Source organism: Phyllobates terribilis, unplaced genomic scaffold, assembly GCF_046119375.1.
Source record: "Phyllobates terribilis strain yellow unplaced genomic scaffold, ASM4611937v1 Scaffold_1__5_contigs__length_1240528914, whole genome shotgun sequence".
Classification (NCBI taxonomy): domain Eukaryota; kingdom Metazoa; phylum Chordata; class Amphibia; order Anura; family Dendrobatidae; genus Phyllobates; species Phyllobates terribilis.
In genome coordinates, this window is record NW_027362761.1 from 211,693,690 (window position 1) to 211,718,626 (window position 24,937).

The following is a 24,937-nucleotide window of genomic DNA, read 5'->3' on the forward strand; positions in this document are numbered from 1 at the left end:
CCTACTATAGTCTATGGAGTTGTTCACATGTGGGCATATTTTTGCGGGCCGCACAAAGTCACAGACATACAGTCATGGCTGAAAGCGAAATGAAGTATTTCTTCCAGAATATGATTGCAATTCTGCATGTTTTGTTATACATATGTTTATTTCATTTGTGTGTATTGTAACAACACAAAAAAACTGAGAAAAAAAAGCAAATCGGACATAATTTCACACAAGAAAAAACACGAAATTGGGCACGACAAAACTGTTATCACCTTCCTAAATTGCAGATAGACAACTTTGTTTCAAGCATGTGATGCGCATTCAAACTCACATGTGGCAAGTAACATACCTGATAAAAAGGGGAGAAGTTGACTCAATCTTTGCATTGTGTGTCTGTGTGTGCCACACTAAGCATGGAGAACAGAAAGAGAAGAGAACTGTCTGGGGACTTGAGCATCAATATTGTTCAAAAATATCAACAATCTCAAGGTTACACGTCAATCTCCAGAGATCTTTATGTTCCTTTGTCCATTGTGCGCAACATAATGAAGAAGTTTACATCCCCTAGCACTGTAGCTAATATACCTGGAAGTGAATGGCAGAGAAAAATTAATGAAAGATTGCAACACAGGATAGTCCAGATGGTGGCTAAGCAGCCCCAATCAAGTTCCAAAGAAATTCAAGCTGTTCTGCAGGCTCAGAGTGCATCAGTGTCAACGCAAACTATCAGTCAACATTTTAATGAAATGAAACGCTATGGCAGGAGACCCAGGAGGACCCCACTGCTGACACAGATGCATAAAAAAGCTAGATTGCAGTTTGCCAAAATGTACGTGAGTAAGGCAAAATCCTTGTGGGAAAGAGTCTTGTGGACAGATGAGACCAAGATAGAGCCTTTTGGTAAAGCACATCATTTTACTGTTTACAGAAAACAGAATGAGGCCTACAAAGAAAAGCACACAGAACCTAAAGTCAAATATGGTGGGGTTTCAAAGATGTTTTTTTTTTTTTGCTGCCTCTGGCACTGGGTGCCTTGACAGTGTGCAAGGCATCATGCAATCTGAAAATTACCAAAGGATTTTGGGTCGCAATGTAGTGCTCAGTGTCATAAAGCTGGATTTGCATCCTAGGTCATGGGTCTTCAAGCAGGACAATGACCTCAAACATACTTCAAGAAGCACCAAGCCAGTAATGGATGGATACAAAGTGCTTGAGAGCTCTGAATTGGCCAGCTATGAGTCTAAATCCCATTGAACACCTTTTGAGAGATCTTAAAATTGCTGTTAGAAGACACCCTTCAAATATGCAGTAGTGGGATGTTGTCCATTCTGCTGTTAGCTAGCAGGGAGTGGCTGTCTGGGGATGATTGGGAGGTATTCAACACCTGATAATTAAGCTGGTTATTTAATCCTGCTACCTGCTCAGTCCTTTGCTGTTTATTGCAGTTCCTATGTGATGTATTGGTGAGTGGTGCTAGCATTAGTTTTGCTATCTTTTCTGGGGTTTTCTCATTTTCTCTTCTGGTTTCACTTCCTGGGGTTCTTGCAGAGGTACTCACCTGGTTCTTGACAAGGCAGACGCCAGCTGTCCAGCGACAGTGGGCCTGGGAAGGGCTCTGCCAAAGTCACCCTTCCATTTACTGGGAGCTGGGTGAAGAGTATTCCTGGCCCTCAAGGGCTTGCCTAGCTGAGCAGCTTGTTCCAAGTGAGTCTGTGACTGCGTTTTTGCTGGTTTGGTGCCAGTATTGCTGGGTCCCTCTGCAAAGCGCATAACAAGTTTACAAAAGAAGAGTGGTCCAAACTTCCAGCTGAGAGTTGTAAGAAGCTTTTTGATGGTTATAGGAAGCGATTGGTTGCAGTTTTTTTTTTCCAAAGGGTGTGTAACCAAATAATAATTTGAGGGTGTCAACAATTTTGTCCTGCCCATTTTTGGGGTTTTGTGTGAAATTATGTCAAATTTGCCTTTTTTTTCTCTTTCCAATACACACAAAGGAAATAAACATGTTTATAACAAAACATTTGTAATTGCAATAATTTTCTGGGAGAAATACTTCATTTTCTGGAACAATTTCAAGGGTGCCAACACTTTCGGCTTTGACTGTATGTGTATTGCATCTATTTAGAAAATTAATGACGTGCTCATTACTTATTTCACGCGTTGTATGTATTTGTCACCATGAGCCAAAGGAAGTGGTTGATTGAACCCTGAAATGCATTGTTTTTACACATCGAATAAAAAGACTTTCATAATACACTTCATAACCTATTGTACATGCTTCAGTCAGTCCATAGTCTAATGTAAACGCTTGTATCAGCATGTACTCTGAATGCATTCTTTATTTAACATTTAATTCTGCTGAATTTTAGGGTTACTAACCAACAATTAGAATCTGGCACCTTACCCCAAATTAATGGGTGAGAAAACTAAGGGGCTTCAAAAGTGGCAAAATACTTTGTAAGTGCTGCAATACACTCTGTCTTAAAATGTTGGGAGATTTGCCCTTCTTTGACTATGCTTATGCACTGTGACCCCACCTACTCCACCAATTTTTTTTTACAATTACTGCATCTACTATAGGGTCCAAAGATTTCTATGAACACACCTGCATACTCATACTTCTAAAAGGTTATTATACTTTTATTAAGCATACAATTACTGTTGGTAAAAATTATTTTGTGTGGCTGTATTCTTTGAGTCTTTTGGAACAGTCTTAGTTATTGATTAATAAAAGTGTCTTATGCGTAAGTCATGTACGTAACATTACACAGAAGGAAACAATGAAGTGGCTGCTTGAAATTTATTACATGTACAGTTTACACTCCAGACATTTTCTTCTTCTTACAAAAGCACTACTTATCTCTTTCTTCTGTCTGAAGAGTGACAATACATTGTTCCCATGACATTAAAAATAACATACTAAAATAATATAGAAAACCAACAGCTTTTGTCTGAGCATGTTCTAATTTTAAAATCAGACATTGTTTTCATTGTCTGATGAAAGATTTGACTTTATTTCTTAGGGCCATGTGACTCATACTGAACTTTCCCTAAGTAATGGAATGGAAAATACCACTAACTAGTTTGCTAGTAACAAAGACTTTCTACTCAATACTGATGTTTGGTAGGTGAACTTGCTGCATGAATAGGGCCTAGCTGTATGAACAGCATAGAAAGTGCAGCATTTACTTGTGTTATTTTTGCTATATTGTTGGAAATATATGGTAATAAATTAAGAATTCACATCCAGGCCTAGGAAGCACCAAGGAAATGAAGCAAATGTGGTGCTAACTTCACGTAACAAGGCTATCTACTCAGAGTGGCCACTAATATAATTTTCTTGAAACTAACGGCTTTACCTAAAATAGCAAAGCACCACATTTGTGGTTAATATATAGATTGCATAAGTACAATTCATCCATTGATATTATTTAAAGGGATTATCCGGGACTTGGGATTTTTCTTCCTATTGGGCAAAGATTTTACCAGGAGGGAGTTGCTAACTACCTACTTGTTCTATCTTTTGACGATTTCTGCTGGCCACGGACCGCTCCTGACAGAGATTTGCCTCCTTCCAGTGACGTCAAGTCAACAGATCAACTTCTTCTTTTCCATTTTGCTCTGGTAATGGGGCGTCTCCACCGATATCATGCTGACTGACAGCCGGCTCTCCGCTGCCTAACTATGCTGAGTCGGCTGTCAATCAGCGTGACGTTGGCAGTGACACCCCGTCGACAGAGCAGAGTGGAAGAAAAAGAGCTGCTCTGTTGACATGAGATAAAAAAAAAAAACACCTGAGCCGGTAAAGTCAACGTAGGGCAGAACGGGCAGGTAGTTCAGGTAGCCCAATAGGAAAGAAAATATAAATTCTGAATAACCCCCTTAACTTTTATGCTTTTATGTCCAATTTTACAGTCCATGTAGTTTTGTATTTGAAGTATAATCCATTAGCTAAGAAATTATCATAACTTTCCCTATCTTTTCAGATATTGGCATATCTGATCACATAATACTAGGTCACTGAAAAATACTGTATAATCATGTCAAGAAATTCTGCTGACTAGATCACACGGGACTTTTCGAGTCCACATTATATAGGTATCAACTAAAGAAGGATTTAGAGGAGTATTATTGTATTTTCAGGTATAGGTAAATCAATGACTGGGTGTTTTGTAAGGTTCTTTTTTGAATCACACAGTTTTTAAAACATTGAGTCTAAGTTTCCATTTTGTTTTTTTATAGAATTAGCTCAACTATTCAAATATAGTGTGACAGCCTGTTCCTTTTCAGTGTCTTGCAATACTTGTTGTTTGTTTTTGTTACATTTAGTTGATGTGGTATGTTGGATTTATAAGGGGATTATCCAGAGTACTGGACAAAAAATGTAGGCAGGTGTGTAAAAAATACTGCAAATGAAGAATACTTTCAAAAATAGAAGTGTTAATAGATTATTTTTTTTTATTAATGAGTAAAATGCAAAGTGAATTAAAAAAGAGAAATCTAAAGCAAGTCAATATTTATTGTGGCCACTCTTTATTGCAGGTGTAGAATTGCTTGAAGAATTGATGTTGTTTTGAAGTCAATGTCAAGGATTTTCTAGGTTTATAGTCAGGTGTATAAGTAATCAATTGTTCCAAAGAGGTGATAATCATCATCATTTTTATATGTAACACAATCATTAGGTGAAATGGAAACAACTGTGTAGGAGGCTTAAAACTTGATGAGGAACAGAAAAAACTGCTACAAAGGTGATACTGTGGAAGACAGTCATCGGTCATATACCATACACTAAAAACAGCAGCAAGACACAAAGTGGTTGTACTGTGTCACCAAGGTCTCTCCCAGGCAAAAATTTCAAAGCAGACAGGGAATTTAAAATGTGCTTTTCAATTTTTTTTAAGAAACAACAAGAAGTGGGCAACATGGAAGACCATAGGTGCAGTGATCAGCTAAAGAAACTTAGTGCACCAGATAAAAGACACATCATGCTTACTTGCGTTCAAAATTGGAAGACGTTCAGCAGTGCCAACAAGTCAGAACCAGCTACACTATTTACTGTTTGGAGAAGTCTGGTGAAAAATTTTCTTCATGGAAGTATTGAAGCCAAAAAGCCCTATATTTGACATGAAGCAAGGCCAAGCAACTCAACTATACACAACAACACAGGAACTAGTGTGCAGAAAAGTGGCAGCAGGTGCTAATGTATGGCTGTCGGAGAAGGCAATTTGTTCACTGAAGGGCTGGAGAATGGTACAAAAATGAATGTCTGTGGGCAACAGTGAAGCATGGTGGAGGTTCTTTGCAGTTTGGGGTTGCATTTCAGCATATGGAGTTGGGGATTTTGTTATAATTAATGGTGTCCTCAATGCTTAAAAAAAAAGCAGAAGCTCTGTGGTTAATTCTCCAAGATGTGTGGCACAACCTCCCTGCTGACTTCCTTCAATAACTATTTCCAGGTGTAGTTAGTAGAATTGATGGTGTTTTGAAGGCAAAAAGCTGACACACCAGATATTGACTTGTTAGATTTCTTTTTTCGTTCGTTCACTTTGCAATTTGTTAACTGATAAAATACACTAAAACTTCTATTTTTGAAAGCATTCTTACTTTGCAGCATTTTTTCCACACCTGCCTAAACCATTTGCAATTTGCTGGCATTATGGCTTAGACAAAAAAAAACAACTAAATTTAGGAGAGGTCACCAAACATTTTGTCTTGGTACCACACCTGTTAATTTTCAGTCTCAACATACTAAAAACACTGTCCTTTCCTGACCACATGGTATTCTTCAAAAACAAGGTCCTATTATATGCAAAAATTGCAGTGCCCCAAACTATCATGTACTTGAGTAACTAACATTGTAAACTAGTCCACTGCTAGGACAACCCCTTCTTAAACTAAATGTTCTGCCCCAATAAAATAAAAAAAACTGTACTCACCTCCTGTGCCGGCTCCATTCCAGCCCGGAGCCCAATCAGCTGTGGCATTACCGTCCCCGCCTTAGACAAACTGAACATGAAGAGGAAGCCAGGGCTGCAGCTGAGCCCCAACTTCCTCTTCATGTTCAGTTTGTCCGAAGGCTGAGACCGTGACACCAGTGCTGATTGCACCAACCAAAGGAACCGAGACAACCTGAGTAAGAGAGCCAACCACAGAGGTATCTGAGAGCACGAGCCAACCAGAGGGATCTGAGCGAGAGAGCTGGCCAGAGAAATTGAGATGACCCGAGAAAGAGAGACGATTAGAGGAATCGAGAGAGAGATAACCAGAGGAACCTAAATGACTGCGGCGTAAATTATGGTAGAGAGGGGACCCGGTGCCTGTGTGATTATTATTGCCGACGTACTGACTAAGTGATGATGATGAAGAACATGAGACTGACTGTGATGCACTATAGACCAGGGTATTAGGATGGACACGCCATTGAACATCATTATTGTTTAGTGCTTTGTATGATAGAGTTTTATTGTTAGAATTGTTATATCAACTTCCACCCTCAAAAGTGGTATACATTTCAATAATTTGTCAATCCTTCTTAATTCTGTATCCTAATCATCTGAACTGTTGTGTTAGATTAATAAATAATCTTTGGTTAAGTTACCACTGTGTCTTCATCCTCTGCGTCATTGCATCCATGCACCTGTTTACAGATGCACCAAGGGAATTGATCGTCAAGGAAAATGGATTCGGGTTTCGAGTTTGGTTCTCTTTTGTAGATTTCCAAATCTTTTTATCTTTAAGTAGCGAAAGGCTAAAATGACCTAATATTATAAAAGGCTATAAATACTGATGCAAATACATTAATATAGATGATAATAGCAGAATGCAGACAACCACAATTATTCATAGGGGAGTTAGCACAAGTGCAACTTCCTGGTGAAGAGCGACAAAACTACAATGTAGGGTGGGGCAACTATTGAAAATAAGGCTTGTATAAAGTCCAAATCATGTGGTTAAAAATCAGCTAGCAGCCTGTTGGCTATTGAAAACAATCTAGCACATTTACTTATGTATTTACACTTGTTGAATTTTCTCTTTTTTTTTTTAAATTTAACTATGAATATATTCTTACAAATGTTTTTTGGACTTTTTTTTTATTTATGTGCAGGAATTTGTAGCTGGTTTTACTATGTGACAATGCCTATGCCTGCCTCTACTTTTACCATTGCTGTTGGAAGTTGGACAGAAGTAAAGAATAGTCCATGCACCTCTTTGGAAAATTGCAATTTAGTAAGAATTATGCCATTAAACATGGATGAGAAAAGGTTTGTATTACCAGTTTGTTATACATTTGCTATATATATATGATATATGTATGTGTGTGTATATATACAGTCATGGTCAAAAGTGCTGGCACCCTTGCAATTGTTCCAGACAATGAAGTATTTTGCCCAGAAAATACTGTAAATTCAGTTACACATGTTTTGTCAAACACGTTTATTTCCTTTGTGTGTATTGGAACAGAGAAAAAAAGGCAAATTGGACATAATTTCACACAAAACCCCAAAAATGGGCCGGTCAAAATTGTTGGCACCCTCAACTTAATATTTGTTTGCACACCCTTTGGAATAAATAACTGCAATCAATCGCTGTCTATAACCATGGACAAGCTTCTTACACCTATTAACGGTAATTTTGGACCACTCTTCTTTCGCAAACTGCTCCAGGTCTCTCATATTTGAAGAGTGCCTTCTCCCAACAGCGATTTTAAGATCTCTCCACAGGTGTTCAATGGGATTTAGATCCGGACTCATTGCTGGCCGCTTCAGAACTCTCCAGCGCTTTGTTTTTATCCATTTGTGGGTACTTCTTGGAGCATGTTTGGGGTGATTGTCCTGCTTGAAGACCCATGACGCAAATCCAGCTTTCTGACACTGGGCACTGCATTGCGACCCAAAATCCTTTGGTAATCATCAGATTTCATGATGCCTTGCACACAGACAAGGCATCTAGTGCCAGAGGCAGCAAAACAACCCCAAAACATCTTTGAACCTGTACCATATTTGACTGTAAGTACTGTGTTCTTTTCTTTATAGGCCTCGTTCCATTTTTGGTAAACAGTAGAATGATGTGCTTTAGCCAAAAAAAAACTATATTGGTTCTCCTGCAGTAAAGTTTCATTTCATTCAAATGTCGAGGGATATCTCGTGCTGACACTGATGCACTCTGAGCCTGCAAGACAGCTTGAATTTCTTTGGAACTTGATTGGGACTGCTTCTCCTCCATCCGGATTATCCTGCATTGCAATCTTTAACCAATCTTTCTGTTGTCCACGTCTAGGGATATTAGCTACAGTGCCATGGGTTGTAAACTTCTTCATTATGTTGTGCACCATGGACAAAGGAACATCAGAATCTCTGGAGATGGACTTTTAACCTTGAGATTGTTGATATTTTCAACAATTTTGGTTCTCAAATCCTCAGATCTCTTCCTTCCTTTTTCCGTTCTCCATGCTTAGTGTGGCACACACAGACACACAATGCAAAGATTGAGTCAACTTTTCCCCTTTTTATCTGGTTTCTTCTGTGATTTTCATATTACCCACACCTGTTACTTGCCACAGGTGAGTTTGAACAAGCATCACATGCTTGAAACATAGCTGTTTACCCACAATTTTGGAAAGGTGCCAACAATTTTGTCTGGCCGATTTTTGGGGTTTTGTGTGAAATAATGTCCGATTTGCCTTTTTTTCTGTTTTTTTTGTGTTGTTCCAATTCACACAAAGGAAATAAACGTGTATAACAAAACGTGTATATTGCAATAATTTTCTGGGAGAAATACTTCATTGTCTGTAACAATTTGAAGGGTCACCAATTGGCAGCTATTTGCAGTGCCTATTATGTATAAAATGATGAAATGTGGTATACTTATCAGCTCTTACACCTACGGCTTTAGTACTGGTCACTTGACATAATTACCGTATTTTTCGGACTATAAGATGCACCTAGGTTTTAGAAGAGGAAAATAAAAAAAAAATGTAAGCAAAAAATGTGGTCATGATGCACTTTTAAGGGGGAGGGGGTCTTCTGCTGACACTGGTATAGGAGTAATGTCCCCTAATTCTGACAATATCCCCCATCCTGGTATATATGCCCCCTCCCTTCCTTTTATACGTGGTCCCCATCCCCATCCTGGTATGCCTGGCATCCCTCCATTCTGATATACATGGAACCCCTCCATCCTGGTATGCATGGCACCCCTCATCCCTGTCCTGGTATGCATGGCACCCCTCATCCCTATCCTGGTATGCATGGCACCCCTCATCCCTGTCCTCGTATGCATGGCACCCCTCATCCCTGTCCTGGTATGCATGGCACCCCTCATCCCTATCCTGGTATGCATGGTACCCCTCATCCCTATCCTGGTATGCATGGTACCCCTCATCCCTATCCTGGTATGCATGGCACCCCTAATCCCTATCCTGGTATGCATGGCACCCCTAATCCCTATCCTGGTATGCATGGCACCCCTCATCCCTGTCCTGGTATGCATGGCACCCCTGATCCCTTTCCTGGTATGCATGGCACCCCTCATCCCTGTCTTGGTATGCATGGCACCCCTCATCCCTGTCTTGGTATGCATGGCACCCCTCATCCCTGTCCTGGTATGCATGGCACCCCTAATCCCTATCCTAGTATGCATGGTCCCCCTAATCCCCATCATGCTGCACATAAAAAAAAAATAAACACTTCTACTCACCTTTCTTCTCTCCTCCAGCGCTGCGTCCTGTCTGCCTGCACTGATCTCTCCATGTGAGCCGCGCATGACGTCACTGCCATACGCGGCTCACAAGGAGAGATCAACTGCCAGAAGTCACTGCTCCCCACGCAGGGTCTGTGTACCCGGGGAGTAGTGACTTCACTCACCTTCATAGCCGGCACACAGCGGAGCCGCTGGCTATCTCGTGTGCCCGCTCATTTAAGGGTATGCATATTCACCCCCTCCCCACGCCCATGGGCGTGGAGAGAGGTTGAATATTCATACCCTTTAACAGCAGGCACAGGCGATTCCGGCAGCGGCAGGAGCCGCAGCGTGGCTACACTGTGTGCCGCTATTAAGGAGCATGAATATTCAGTGCTCCCCACGCCCCATGGGCGTGGAGAGCAGTGAATATTAATTTTCTTTAGCAGCGGGGACAGTGTAGGCTGCAGCTGGTGGCTGCTGCCTCCTATGCCCGCTCCTCCACTGCTACCGCTCCCCCCACACTATATATATATATATATATATATATATATATATATATATATATATATATATATATATATATATATATATGCTCCCCCCACACTATATATATATATATATATATATATATATATATATATATATATATATAATATGCACCCCCCCAACATTCGGACTATAAGACGCACCCCCCATTGTTCTCCAAACTTTTGGAGGAAAAAAGTGCGTCTTATAGTCCGAAAAACACGGTAGATGTGTCTTAGATGACTGTCCATTCCGTTAATCTGACCACTACAGCCAATTATTGGCCTCCGCATTTAGGTGACTGAAGAATAGGATGTCCTCACCTTCTGTACCAGTAGAGACCACCAGGGACAAATGTACTAGAGACACACTGTATGTAGCTGCTGAATATAGATCATTTCATAACCACCCCTGTAATTTTGACATTTTTTGGGAGGGGAAGACCGAGAACCTAATTAAGCTTTTGTGTGTATAAAACATTTTAAAGGAATTTTTACTTTTATAAAAAATTATAATTTTTCTTTTATTGACAGAAGAAAAATGTTTGGTGACATGTTTGTTCCATATTTTACTCTGGTGAATTGCCTACACCAGGGGGTTTAGTTTAAAATATGCTTAATAAACTACAAAAGCTCGCAACCTTTAATCCTGGGATGATTTTGAATGAAGCTCTTGTAAAGCTTTTAAAGTTTTCTTATGTATTATTTATAAATATCTGTGGGATCTCACATTTTTGTGTTACTACAGATATTATGTGGGCTGTGTAGGAATATGTCAAAAGAAACAAAATACAGTTAAAACCTAGATTAAAGAATCCTAACTTACACTATTTTTGTTCTTTACGGGACCGCACATAATAGTTAGCCAGATATATATTACTGTTTTCACAATTTTTTAAATATATGAATTTAATGTATTAAAAAAATTCATTCTTCTAAGGGCTCGTACAGATTTGTAGAAGCAATTTTTGATCTAGTTTCTGCACTAAAAGTATAAAATGTGGGGTCATGAAAACTGGAAAAGCTCTGTTCCGATTTTAGCATTACTAAATATGTTGTAAATATTTCCACTGTAGATTTTCCACAGATTTCGATTTCACCATTTAATTTGCACAATCTACTACAAAGCTGCTTCAAAATAATCAGTAGTGTTGAGCGAGCATGCTCGACACTGCTCGGTACTCGCCCGAGCATCTCACTACTCGGGATGTTTGGCGAGCACCGAGCATTTTCGGGTTACTCGGGCTGGAGCTTGGGTCTCCGCCCTGCATGTTTGGCGCTCTTTACAGAGCCAATGAACATGCAGGGATTGCCAGCCAGTCACTGTAATGCCGCAGCCATGTTGGTTGTGGGCATTACAGTGATTGGCTGGCCGCACAGCGTCACCTCGAGTATTTAAAACCGGGTGCCGCCATCTTGGACACAGGCGCTCCGGATCAGACAGTGTAGGGAGAGTGCTTCTGAGCTAGGGAGAGATATATACTGCGAAATAGGTAGTGTAGGGTCTCAAGCCTGCAAAATCAAACAAACAGTCCTTCTGAGGACTAATATCCATCCCAGATATCAGGCAGGCAGGCTGTATAGGAGACGCAGTGGTTATACCAACAAACGCTGCATTACAGTCCTGTGTGCTGCTGCTGCTCAAATTGCTAGACTTAGCCCCAGGTCTCAGGGGCCAGGAAAAATCCTTTTTTTTCATCTAAATCCTCTTTTTTTTTTTCCCTCAGTCAGACTGTACAAATGCCGTCTTATTAACCTTTTGCTATTCCCCCCCCAAAAAAAAAAAATTGAGTGTGTCTGTGAGTGTTCAGACACAAATATATCTGTTTAAAAGAGTCTGGTTTCGGCCAGATAACTAGAACTGTGGTTTTGCAGTTCCCATGTCTTTTCAGCACTGTATGCATGTGTCACACAAGGTTGTAAAATATTAAAATGACATTTCCCGGTGAATGCATTTTTCACGGTTGAAAGCAATACTAAAGTGCAAAAACGCATGAAAAATGCTACTTGTGAACATAGCCCAAGGTGTGGAGGAGTATTTTTGGTTATCTATTTTACCTTATAAACAAGTCTTTACCCTGGAAAGGATGTTCCTTAACATATTTCACAGGAAAACAGTTTGTTTCGTTTTTGAACGTGTTCTTGTGAGCCCGTAAAAGTGGCTTAATACCTCTGACCACGTTGTTGACAGCAGTGACCTGGGGGTCAGAAATGCTTCCTGGGGCGATCCCCATGCTGTCCCCATGTCATTTGAGCACTGTCACTATCGTTTTGGGCACTTTTTAGGCTTTCTACAGACTGCCGGGGGTGCCGCCGCAAAAATGCTCGGGTCTCCCATAGACTAACATTGGGCTCGTTGCTCGGGTCGAGCACCCGAGTATCACGGTGAGCTCGGCCCGAGCTTCGAGCACCCCATCATTTTAGTGCTCGCTCATCACTAATAATCAGGCTTCATCTGAAGGATTCCATACATCTTAAAGTTCATATTAATCACTTTCATCACATAGCTGACCTAGAAAATGATCTGTGTAGAGATACTAGAGGTCCTTAGATTAGAAAAATAAAGAAAAAAATGTCATTATAACAAAATTCCTAAGTACCTTTTAACCGCTTCCCGACCGCCCACTGTACATAAACATCGGCGCTGCCTGGTCTCTGTGAAGCGCCGACGTTTATGAACGGTCGGCGGTCCCGCAGCCCTCAGGACCCCCAGGGTCCTGTAAGTTCTGCGGTTGCGGTTCAGAGAGACAGCTCTGACCAGGGACATCATCGGGACCTGATTGGATCAGGTCCCAATGATGTTAACCCTTTGCTATCTTCTATATGCCGCGATCTATAGTGATCGCGGCTTATAGAAGATAGTGAGAGGAGAGGGGGTCGTCCACTTACCTCTCCGACGGCCCCCTGATGCCTTCCAGGACCTGCCGTTGTTATGGCAGCTGGTGGTCACATGACCGCCTCCAGATCTGCCATATATATGGTATGGTGTCCTGCTGAGCTCAGCCTGCAGCTGAAGTCCAGCAGGAGACAGACAGTGTGAAACTGTCAGCAAAGACCTCATGCAATGTGATACATGTCTATTACATTAATAATACATTATTGTCCCATACTGGGACTAAGTAAAAATGTAAAAAAAAGTCTAAAATAATGTTTTCAAACTGTTAAAAAAAAATCACAAAATAAATAAAAATAAATAAATAAAATATTAAACCAATAAATCCGTATATTTAAACAAAAACAAAAAGAGTACACATATTTGGTATCGCCGCGTCCGAAACAACCCGATCTATAAAACTGTCACACTAATTAACTCCTTCTGTGCACACCGTAATAAAAATAAATAAAAAACGGAGCAAAAAACTATGCTTTTTCATCATATCGCCAAACAAAAAGTGGAAAAAAATGCGATCAAAAAGCAAAATGGAAATAAAAATGGTACCGCTGAAAACGTCATCTTGTTCCGCAAAAAAAAGCTGCCATACAGCTCCATCAGCCAAAAAAATAAAAAAGTTATAGCTCTCAGAATAAAGCGATGCAAAAAAAAAATTTTCTATAAAATTGTTTTATTGTGTAAAAGCGCATAAAAAAATATACAGTAAGTGTTGTATCACTGTAAATGTACTGACCCGAAGATTAATGCTGCCTGATCACTTTTACCACACGCAGAACGGCATAAAAAAAACCTCAAAAAACAATTCCTGAATTGTTGGTTTTTGTTAATTTTACCTCCCAAAAAACGGAATAGAAAGCGATCAAAAAATGTCACGTACCCAAAAATGGTACCAATAAAAATGTCAACTCGTCCCGCAAAAAACAAGCCATTACATGACTCTGTCAGCCGAAATATGGAAAAATTATAGCTCTCAAAATATGGCGATGCAAAAACTAGATTTTGCAAAAAAAAGCGTCTCTTAGTGTATGACAGCTGTCAGTCATAAAAACCCGATATAAATCTGGTATCTCTGTAATCGCACCGACCCGAAGAATAAAGTAATCTCATCACTTATACCGCTAGAGGTAAATAAAACCAATTCTTCACCTGCTACTGATTTGTTTATTATGTCTCCCAAAGATCGCAGTAAGGCTCTGCTCACATTTATCCTGCGCTCTGCGCTGAGCACTTACACCAGAGTTTCCGTGTAAATCTCTGAAATACGTGATTCAGACGGAACCCATGATGGAAGATTCCCTGTAATGAGGCAGATATAGGCCACTGTGGATGCCATCTGGCCTGTGATCCCACGGTGTCATTTTTTTAGGCGTGCATAAAAGTTCAGTTGGCCACAGTTTTGTGCACTTCTGAAAAAAAGGACACCGCTAAACAGAGGCCAGACGGAGTCCAGAGTAACTCTGCTGCCTCATTACAGTGAATGGATCCCGCAGGGGTTTCATCTGAATTACATCACTTGGAAATTTAGATGGAAACCCCGATGTAAGTGCTCAGCCTAGAGCGCCGGATAAATGTTACGTAAAATGTTCCCAATAAAAGCTTCAACTTGGTCCTCAAAAAAAGCTAGTCCCCACTCAGGTCCGTCAACTGTTAAAAATATAAGGGACTTCCAAGTTACTGGTAGCAGAAAGGCTCTGGAAAAGCGAAATGGCCCTTGCCCCCCAAAAGAAATTCAGAAAATGTTGTGCTCCCAAATCCAAATGCCTAATCTACAATAATTTGTTCTCCAATTGTCAAATAGCGCTCCGTCCCTCCCAGATCTCGCCGTATGGCTAAGCGGTACGATACAGCCACATATGGGGTATTGCCACTTTTAGAAGAAATTGTGTGACACATTTCGGCACCATTTTTACCCATTGCCCTGTGTGAAAATGTAAAATCTGAGGGTAAAACATTTTTTTGTGGCAAAAATACAATTACGTTTTCTTCACTGCCCAATGGTATAAATTTAAAAATTAAAATATACTCACTACTTCCCTAGATGAATTCCTTGAGAGGTGTAGTTTACAAAATGGAGTCACTTGTGGGGGTTTCTGCTGTTTCGGCATGTCAGCGACTCTTCAAATGTGACATGGTGTCTGCAACCTATCCCAGCCAACATAGCGCTCCTTTCTCTTCCGAACCCTGCCGCACACCAAAGCAGTGGTTTTCCCCCACATATGGGGTATCGGCGTACTCCGGAGAAATTGCACAACAAATTTCATGGTGCAATTTCTCCTGTTATCCTTATGATAATGCAAAATTAGGGGATGAAAAACATTTTTTGTAGGAAAAATGTGAAAATTTTATTTTTACGGCTCAATATTATAAACTTCTGTGAAGCACCTGGGAGTGCAAGGTGCTCACCACACATCTAGATAAGTTCCCTAAGGGGTCTAGTTTCCAAAATGGTGTCATTTGTGGGGGGTTTCCACTGTTTAGGCACATCAGGGGTTCCCCAAATGCAACATGGTGTCCGCTAATTATTCAAGCAAATTTTACATTCAAAAAGTCAAATGGCGCTCCTTCCCTTCCAACCCTTCAGTGCACCCAAACAGTGGTTTTCCCTCACATATGGGGTATCAGCGCACTAATGAGAAATTGCACTACAAATTGTGTATTCCATTTTTTCCTGTTACCGTTGTGAAAAAAAAAAATTGGGTCTAAAGTGACATTTTTGTGAAAAAAAGTTAAATGTTCATTGTTTTCTTCCACATTCCAAAAATTCCCGTGAAACACCTAAAGGGTTAATAAACTTCTTGAATGTGGTTTTGAGCACCTTGAGGGGTGCAGTTTTTGGAATGGTGTCACTTTTGGGTATTTTCTGTCATAAAGGCCCCTCAAAGTCACTTCAAATAAGATGTAGTCCCTAAAAAAATGTTTTTGTAAATTTTGTTGGAAAAATGAGAAATCGCTGGTCAACTTTTAACCCTTATAGCTTCCTAACAAAAAAAAAATTTTGGTTCCAAAATTGTGCTGATGTAAAGTAGACATGTGGGAAATGTTATTTATTAACTATTTTGTGTGACATAGCTCTCTGATTTAAGGGCATGAAAATTCAAAGTTTGAAAATTGCAAAATTTTCAAAATTTTCACCAAATTTCCGATTTTTTTCACAAATAAACGCAAGTGATATCGAAGAAATTTTACCACTACCATGAAGTACAATATGTCATGAAAAAACATTCTCAGAATCAGGGGGATCCGTTGAAGAGTTCCAGAGTAATTACTTCATAAAGTGACAGTGGTCAGAATTGAAAAAATTGGCCTGGTCACGAAGGCAAAAACAGGCTCTGGCGCGAAGTGGTTAATTAGCAAAATACACTTGTGTTGCAGGTAATCACTACATTAAAATAACCATCTTGTTGCAGTGACAAAAACCTGTCCTAAAAAGTTAAAAAGACCGGTACCTAGGAGCATATGCAGTATGAAGCTATGCTGCTGTGATCTGTAGATTACCTATGTCATGTACTGTAAAGCAATCTTTAGAACATAGCAGCTGCTCAGCATTCAGAGGTACAGGGTGGACAGCATTGTGAGTGGCCTGTTCTTACCTAAGCATCCCTCGTACTTTCAGTATTCAATCAGAAAGACAGGGTGGCAGCAGTGTGAGCAGCCTCGTCTTCCCTCAGCACTCCTGATATCTCCATTATTAGATCGGATAGACAGAGTGGACATCAGAGTGAGTGGCCATTTCTTAACTCATCACTTCTGGTATCTCTAGTAATAGATCAGAAAGACAGTGTGGACAGCCGTGTGAGCAGCTTGTTATTACCTCAGCACATCTGATATCTTTAGTAATAGATCAGAAATACAGGGTAGACAGCAGTGTGAGTAGCCTCTTTTTACTTCAGCACATCTGGTATTTCCAGTATTAGATAAGAATATCCACTGGAAGCACATCTTCCTACACTTGAAGGGAAGGGAGTGGAGCTTCCTACTGCACATGCTCACAGGCACAGGGGTTGTCTGGTCTTCTGATGAAAGTGTAAGGATGCTGGACTGTGCTACATTGTTACTGCCCCTGAAGACACCGATTACATCAGTGTGAATAATATCTTGCATCTTTTGTATATATTGTGTAGTGTGGATTGTGAGAAGTATTGTAAGTATAACACGCATATTGTGTAGCAGTGTTATAGGTAATGTATAATGTAGGTTGTGATAATGTAAGGTATTATCTTGTATAGTAATGTAATGCATAGTGTATAGTATAGGGATGTAGATAGTTGATTGTAGTATAGGTATTGATGAAAGGATAACATATCGTTAATGTTTGGGACTAGCCCACAGGGGATGGGTTAAGTGTTTGGGCAAATTACGGTTTTCTGTTAGGTAGGGAGTTACAGTTTGGTGTGCAACATAAGCAGAACTGCAGAAGAGGTGGCTCATAGTTAGAGAAGACTAAGACAAAGGGATAGTGTGATCCTGACAGAAAGACAGAGTGGCATTCCGGAAATGCATCCTGGAAGAGGACGCCGGGTCACGAACTCCAAAGCTTGTAATGCAGAAGGCCTAAACAATACTGAGCACGTGGGACTATTGGGGGTCCTGAGCAGTAGATCCAGGAAGCCGGTAGTGGAAGAAATGGGACACGGAACAGCTGAACAAGTAAGGAGACTTGCAGATCAGGACTGTAGTGTTAAAGCTGGAGTGTGGTGAAATAGAGAGAAACCGTGTGCCTCACTAGCCCTGTAGTAAACTTGGAGGAAGGATACTGAAAGTGGAAAATGCTTCATATTGTAAAGGAAACTTCCATAAGACTTTGTACCCGCTATCCCTTGTGCATACCTCTTACCAAGTTACTGTTCAGTAAAGAGTGTGTTTTAGAACAGAAGTCTCTCTTTGAACTGTGAAACAACTGGTGTTGGCAAACCCACAACACTTGCTACATGCAGTGTGCACAGGCGTAAGGCTCTCACAGCACAAGTCGACACACCCAGCCAGTATCCACCCTTTCATGTAGTGTGCCGGGGCGTAAAAGGAAATGAGTGCCTCGCCCGCCGTTACTGCCCCGTTACAAAAATCTGAAGTCACTCTATGTGACTGCAGACTTTTGAATCCTTACTGAGCGCTCATTGCATGCTGTCAGTAATGTCTGGTATTGCTGCCAAGACCAGGCAGTCACATGACAGCAAGTATGCGTTTTGCATACTTCTGACCACATTCCGACTAGACGTCCTGGTCCTCACTCAAAATAAAGCATTGCTGCCAACACTGGGCAGTCATGTGATTATAAGTATGCAATTTGCATACTTTCGCCGACATTTCGACCAGACGTGGTTAGCCTCACTCAGTATTTATAGAGTCAGAATAGCGCAGAACTAGATGGAAAACAAGCAGGTAAGAGAGTGCACTTACAGTGGGTATGGAAAGTATTCAGGCCTCTTTAAATTTTTCACTTTGTTTCATTGCAGCCATTTGATAGATTCTAGAAAGTTCATTTTTTTTTCTCATTAAAGTACACTCTGCACCCATCTTGACTGAAAAAAACAGAAGTGTAGAAGTTTTTGCAAATTTATTAAAAAAGAAAAACTGAAATATCACATGGTCATAACTATTCAGATCCTTTGCTCAGACACTCATATTTAAGACACATGCTGTCCATTTCCTTGTGAACCTCCTTAAGTTGGTTCTACTCCTTCATTGGAATCCAGCTGTGTTTAATTAAACTGATAGGCCTTGATTTGAAAAGGCATACACCTGTCTATATAAGACCTCACAGCTCACAGTGCATGTCAGACCAAATGAGAATCATGAGCTCAAAGGAACTGCCCAAGGAGTTCAGAGACAGAATTGTGGCAAGGCACAGATCTGGCCAAGGTTACAAAAGAATTTCTGCATTACTCAAGGTTCCTAAGAGCACAGTGGCCTTCATAATCCTTAAATGGAAGAAGTTTGGGACCACCAAAAGTCTTACTAGACCTGGCCGTCCAACCGAAAAGAGCAATTGTGGGAGAAGAGCCATGGTGAGAGAAGTAAAGAAGAACCCCAAGATCACTGTGGCTGAGCTCCAGAGATGCAGTAGGGAGATGGGAGAAAGTTTCACAAAGTCAACTATCACTGCAGCCCTCCACCAGTCGGGTCTTTATGGTAGAGTGGCCCGACGGAAGCCTCTCCTCAGTGCAAGACATATGAAAGCCCGCATAGAGTTTGCTCAAAAACACATGAAGGACTCCCAGACTATGAGAAATAAAATTCTCTGGTCTGATGAGAAGAAGATAGAACCTTTGGGTGATAATTCTAAGCGGTATGTGTGGAGAAAACCAGGCACTGCTCATCACTTGCCCAATACAATCCCAACAGTGAAACAAGGTAGTGGCAGCATCATGCTATGGGGGTGTTTTTCAGCTGCAGGGACAGGACAACTGGTTGCAATTGAAGGAAACATGAATGCAGCCAAGTACAGAGATACCCTGGATGAAAACCTCTTCCAGAGTCCTCTGAACCTCAGACGTGGCTGAAGGTTCACCTTCCAACAAGACAATGACCCTAAGCACACAGTTAAAATAACAAAGGAGTGACTTCAGAACAACTCTGTGACCATTCTTGACTGGCCCAGTCAGAGCCCTGACCTAAACCCAATTGAGGATCTCTGGAGAGACCTGAACATGGCTGTCCACCAACGTTCACCATCCAACCTGACGAAACTGGAGTGGATCTGCAAGGAAGAATGGCAGAAGATCCCCAAATCCAGGTGTGAAAAACTTGTTGCATCATTCTCAAGAAGACTCATGGCAGTACTAGCTCAAAAGGGTGCTTCTACTCAATACTAAGCAAAGGGTCTGAATACTTAGTACTTAGTACTTGTAAAAAAAAAACCTGAAAATATCACATAAGTAATGTTCTGCTACCAGCTGTCTTTGGCAAAATTAAAACTTACTCATTAGCCATGAATGGTGCTTGAAATTTGTCATTTCTGTCACACTGTTTGAACACAGCTGGAGTGATCTCATTTTAGAATCCAATTGAAAGAATAGATTTGTCTAGGAAAACTTGTGGCAAATAAAATTAGAACATAAACGTATTAAAAGTAGTCATCTTAAATACTGAGCCATGAATGCTAGCAGGTTGTTTTAGGTATCGCTGCTATACATTGCTTATATTATCATTATAAACATTAATGTATATAGCTTTAGTGGGATTGTCTTAATCAAGCTCTGTTCAGACCATTCTATACTTATGAATATAATGGGCATATGGATTAGAAATATAAAACTGTCATCCAATTAAAGAGGTTGCCCACTATTTTAACAGTAATGTCCGATTGGTGGGGGTACGACTGTCGGCACCACGCTGATCAGCTTTTCTGTCGCCAGCGGCGCTCGGAAGTGCTCAGTTACTGATGGTGGCCGCACATCCGCCCTTAATTAAAATCAATAGGGGCTGGATGTTCAGTACCTGGCTGCGGACACTATCAGTAGACGGAGCAGCTCCGTAACTGAGCCACTGGAACTGAAAACAGCTGATTGTGGGGGTGTCCGGGTGTCACACCCCACAATCATACATTGATTACCTATTATGCTGTCTGTCTATTTGACCACTGCAGCCAATCATTGGTTTTAGAAAGCTTCATGCTGTCCGCTGCTTTAATCAGTGTGGTTGGCTACTGCTCTCACGTAGATAGTTGGTTTGTGGTTAACTGTAAGAAGCAAAACAGCTGGATTGGATGGGAATTAAAAGGGTGAGTAATTATTGTTTTGTTTAACTTTAAAGCATTTCTTACCATTACAAAATCATTTTTATTGGAGAACTCCTGTATTGTCAAAGCTTTAGAATGAACCAGGATGTCTAAAATATCAGCCCACAGCTAAATGTATAAAGGGCAGATCTTAAGTAGACAAGAGATAATCCTTAAACAGTCACTCCTCATTCTCAAGAATTTTAAAAGACCACACCTCATAAAAATAATAATAATATTAAAGAAGAAAGCTGCTCAACTGTACAGGATAGTAGCTTGGTGACTTTCCATCAAGTACTCAAAACAAGTTGATTTTATAATCCTATGTCATGCTCTGCCCAAAAAAAAAAACATACTACATAGTCCCAAAATAAAAAATGTAATTTTGCTCTAATGCGAATATTTATGCAACCTTTCTGCCCCTGTTTGATAGGAAGCTACTGCATTTCCAATCCCCTAAAATCTTTAATAGCATGCCAGAAAGGAAAAAGAGACATAATAGAAAGATTTTTCCAAGTTTATGACATTCAGATTACAGTGCCAGTCAAGCTCACATGCAGTCATCTGTCATGTTACCCTAACTAGCCAAAGCAACACCCACTGTCTAATGAGAAGTCTGCTTTATCGTTTGCAAGGTTTCAGGCAATGGATGAGGGAAATAATAGGATTGTCTGAAGAAAAATATCTGCTTGGATCTGTAGACTAAAGACCCCCATAGACATTAGATAAGTGTCAGGTAAATGGTCGTTTGACCAACAGCTATCTCCCCTGATATTCCCCATACGCAGGAGTGCTCGGTTTGACTCCTGTATTCTCCATCAGAGAGTCTCTTCTAGACTCCTCTGGGCATCCAACAGGCGGAATACTTCTCTTCTCCAATATCATGAAGCAAGAGGCCACGATAGAAATAAGATCGGTGTCAGGTAAATGGTCGTTCGACCAACAGCTATCTCCCCCAACATTTCTCTACACAGGAGTGCTTGGTGAGTCTCTGCTAGACTCCTCTGGTCATCCAACAGGTGGAATTCTTCTCTTCCCCAATATCATGAGTCAAGAGGCAAGACATAGACATTATCCAACTGTAGTCTAATATGTATGGGACTTAGGCCAAGTAGAGATATATTAATTGCGAAAGCAGAATAGAGAGCTGCATGTAATGATAAGCAAGGGCACATTAATGTGAATTAGTAAATTATATCATATGCAGGAATGTAATAATTTTGTCATAGATAAGTGATCTGCTAAAATCCCTTTCTAATTTAAGTAATCATATGCCAAAAGAGTGAAAGCTAAAATAGCTATAAAATTACATATTATCTTTGGGATGGGATTTCCTAAAAGCTTCCATAGGTGTGATGGTCAAATGTCCTCATGCTCCGGCCCAAATAGTGTACAGTCCAACTTTTTTGTTTTTGTACTTTTAAGGTAAAATGTCACATTCTTGAACAAAATTGTTGCAATAGAGGCCAGGGTGAGGGCACTTGTTTGGCTGTTTCCATAATGACAAATACTGAATGGCTGGCAGGAGTAGTAATTGAATACAGTTGTTACATATGATGTCCAGTCCCACATGTGCAAATCTCCTAGACGTTTCTATAGTTTGCTAAAATAAGTATATAATTTTCTACTCATTTATATATTAGCAGTCAGTAATTCATTGATGTATTAACCCTAGAACGCATACCTGGGGCCTCGCAGGCCCGCCCTGTTAATTGTTTTCTATTTTCTGCAAGATTACTTTAGTTAGAATTTTGAAACTCTAGGTATTCCTCAGGTATATAGTTGTTTGTCATTTTTGTTTGAGTTATTCCATGTTATTTGCACACGGGCCTAAAAGGCCCCAGGTATGTGAAAAAGTAGATTTTTATGGTCATGCGTTCTAGGGTTAAGAATGCTTATTTCTGAAAAAATGTACATTTTTCTTTCTGATCCTGCTTAACTTAATTGTTAGTATAAAGCATATTGATAAGTACTCTTTTGTTGTGTTTCCTATCTAACAGATCCTCAGGTGAAGAATGCAGACATTTGGAGTGTCCTTGCCGTTATAGAAGTCTTGAGGCCCACTCTCAGATTTGCATACCTAATCGTATTTTTGCTCCAGATATACTTAAAAACCAATGTAAAGAGATGTTGATTCCTGTTCTTTCTCAGTGCCTTGAGGCAGCCTACTCAGTCCTAGGCACCCACCCATTTTCACGACTTGACATACTTGTAGTGCCTTCTAACTTCTCCAGTCTAGGAATGGCAAGGTAAGACCATCGCCTTTTACATTTATTCTGAGTGTACCGATATGTTCTTTACTGTTTTAAATGCTGTCTGTTGCTCTATACTTAAAAGGAATCTGTCAGCAGGTTTTTGCTATGTAATCTGAGGACAGCATGAGTTAGAAGCAGAAACATTGATTTCAGCGATGTGTCACTTATAAGGCTGTGTGCTGTTGTTTCAATACAATGAACGTTTTATCACCAGATTACCACTGCCTGGACTACAACTGGAGTGAGCTCAGGTGCAACCACGCCCCCTCCTCTGATAAGCAGCTGACTGTCAATAGACAATGTACGTAGAGTGCTCTGGTGTGGGTGGGGTTAGCTTTCTGAGCTCTGCTACATGCTACAAAACTCTGTGTCACAACTGCTGCACTCAGTAAACTAAGTGATACATCGCTAGAATCAGGCTCTCTTTTCCTACATTATGCTGCTCTCAGATGACATAGTAAAAACCTGGTGACAGATTCTGTTTAAAAGGGAATATTCCTTTCATTTCATTCCACAAGAGCGCAATAGGATTGTGCTCACCAATAAATAAAGAGGTATTTATGCTTCTCGTTTTTGACCAAATAGTTTTTCATAGACTGAAAATAAGCTATAGTTTATTATCATGCTGCAAATTGACATTTATACTAATCAAATGCTGAGAACAGTGGATAGCCTGACATGATAACTGACAGCAATAATTTTTGTGTTTCGCTATTACTTGGGCACCATCTAAATCTCCCACCTTACTCGTAATATGACAGCTTCTGTTCCTCAGCCCAGATTGTGTTTTATATTTTCAAGACTTCCCACAGAAAACCTCTCAACAGGAATATGATCTGCAAGTGAGGGACTCCTTTAATGAAATTTCACAACTCTTCAGTTTTAGATAAAATTATTTTAATATACAAAAATGATAGAAATATATACAAATCACCATTATCCAAAGGTTAACATCAACTGCTCCCAATGTGTGTTTTACCCATTGGTGCTTTCTCCGGAGCTGTGATCCATGAATGGTGAAGATACCAAACAAGCATTTGATTGAACAATTAATCTATAGAGAACAGACCATCTTTGTGCTACTTCTAGTATAAGGTTGTTGTAACGCTGGCACCTCTGCCTTCTGCCTCCCTCCCCTGGAAGAGGTGCCGACTCTCCGTGGCTCCTGGCCAGAATTTCCCGCTCCTCCTTCCTCATCCTGCACTGATTCTGCCAGGAAAACGCGCACGGCGCACAGGTCTTCAGGCACTGTGCTTAGGGCACGCGCACGCTCCCTGCCTCTTAAAGGGGCTGCGCGCACAGTCCTAACATATCCCCAGCCAATTGCTGGCGGACACTTACTATTTAAGGCACCTCCTCCATCATGGAGGTGCCTGAGCAATATTGTAAGTTTGTTCATAACACTCTTGTTAGTTCTCAGGTCCCAGTCTGTGTATTCCATTTACTGCCTGTCATTCAGCCGTTCTCGTCTGCCCGTCCATCATTCGTGCCTGCCTGTGAGGTCCCTAGACACGCCCCTCAAGGCTCTCCTCAGATCATGGCACAGTGGTTCCACCACCCGCCCCATTGCAATTGTAATAAAAAAAAGTCAACTGGGTCAATTTTATTTTGCCTCATACTTATATTTTCTCAAAATTCTAACATGCTGCCAGCATTCATTATTTGCTGTTTTACAGATCTTCTCTTCTTTATTCCAAATCCTTAATGCAAATTAATTATGTAAAAATCATACAATGTGATTTTCTGGATTTTTTTTTTAAGATTCTGTCTCTCACAGTTGAAGTGTACCTACAATAAAAATTACAGACCTCTCCATTCTTTGTAGGCGGCAATATCTGTAGTGTATCAAATACTGATGTTTCCCACTGTATCTATTGAACTA

At 40.4% G+C, this 24,937-nt stretch overlaps 1 protein-coding gene across 3 annotated transcripts in view; it reads left to right on the top strand.

The window, feature by feature from the left end:
• AOPEP (aminopeptidase O (putative)) overlaps positions 1 to 24,937 on the top strand; it is a 731,576-nt gene that overhangs the window by 113,702 nt on the left and 592,937 nt on the right. For all 3 annotated transcript variants that reach the window (XM_073670973.1, XM_073670974.1, XM_073670975.1), the window contains exons 4-5: positions 7,091 to 7,247; positions 22,801 to 23,049. In XM_073670973.1, the coding sequence (XP_073527074.1) occupies positions 7,091 to 7,247; positions 22,801 to 23,049 (406 nt within the window). The remainder of the gene's footprint in view (positions 1 to 7,090; positions 7,248 to 22,800; positions 23,050 to 24,937) is intronic.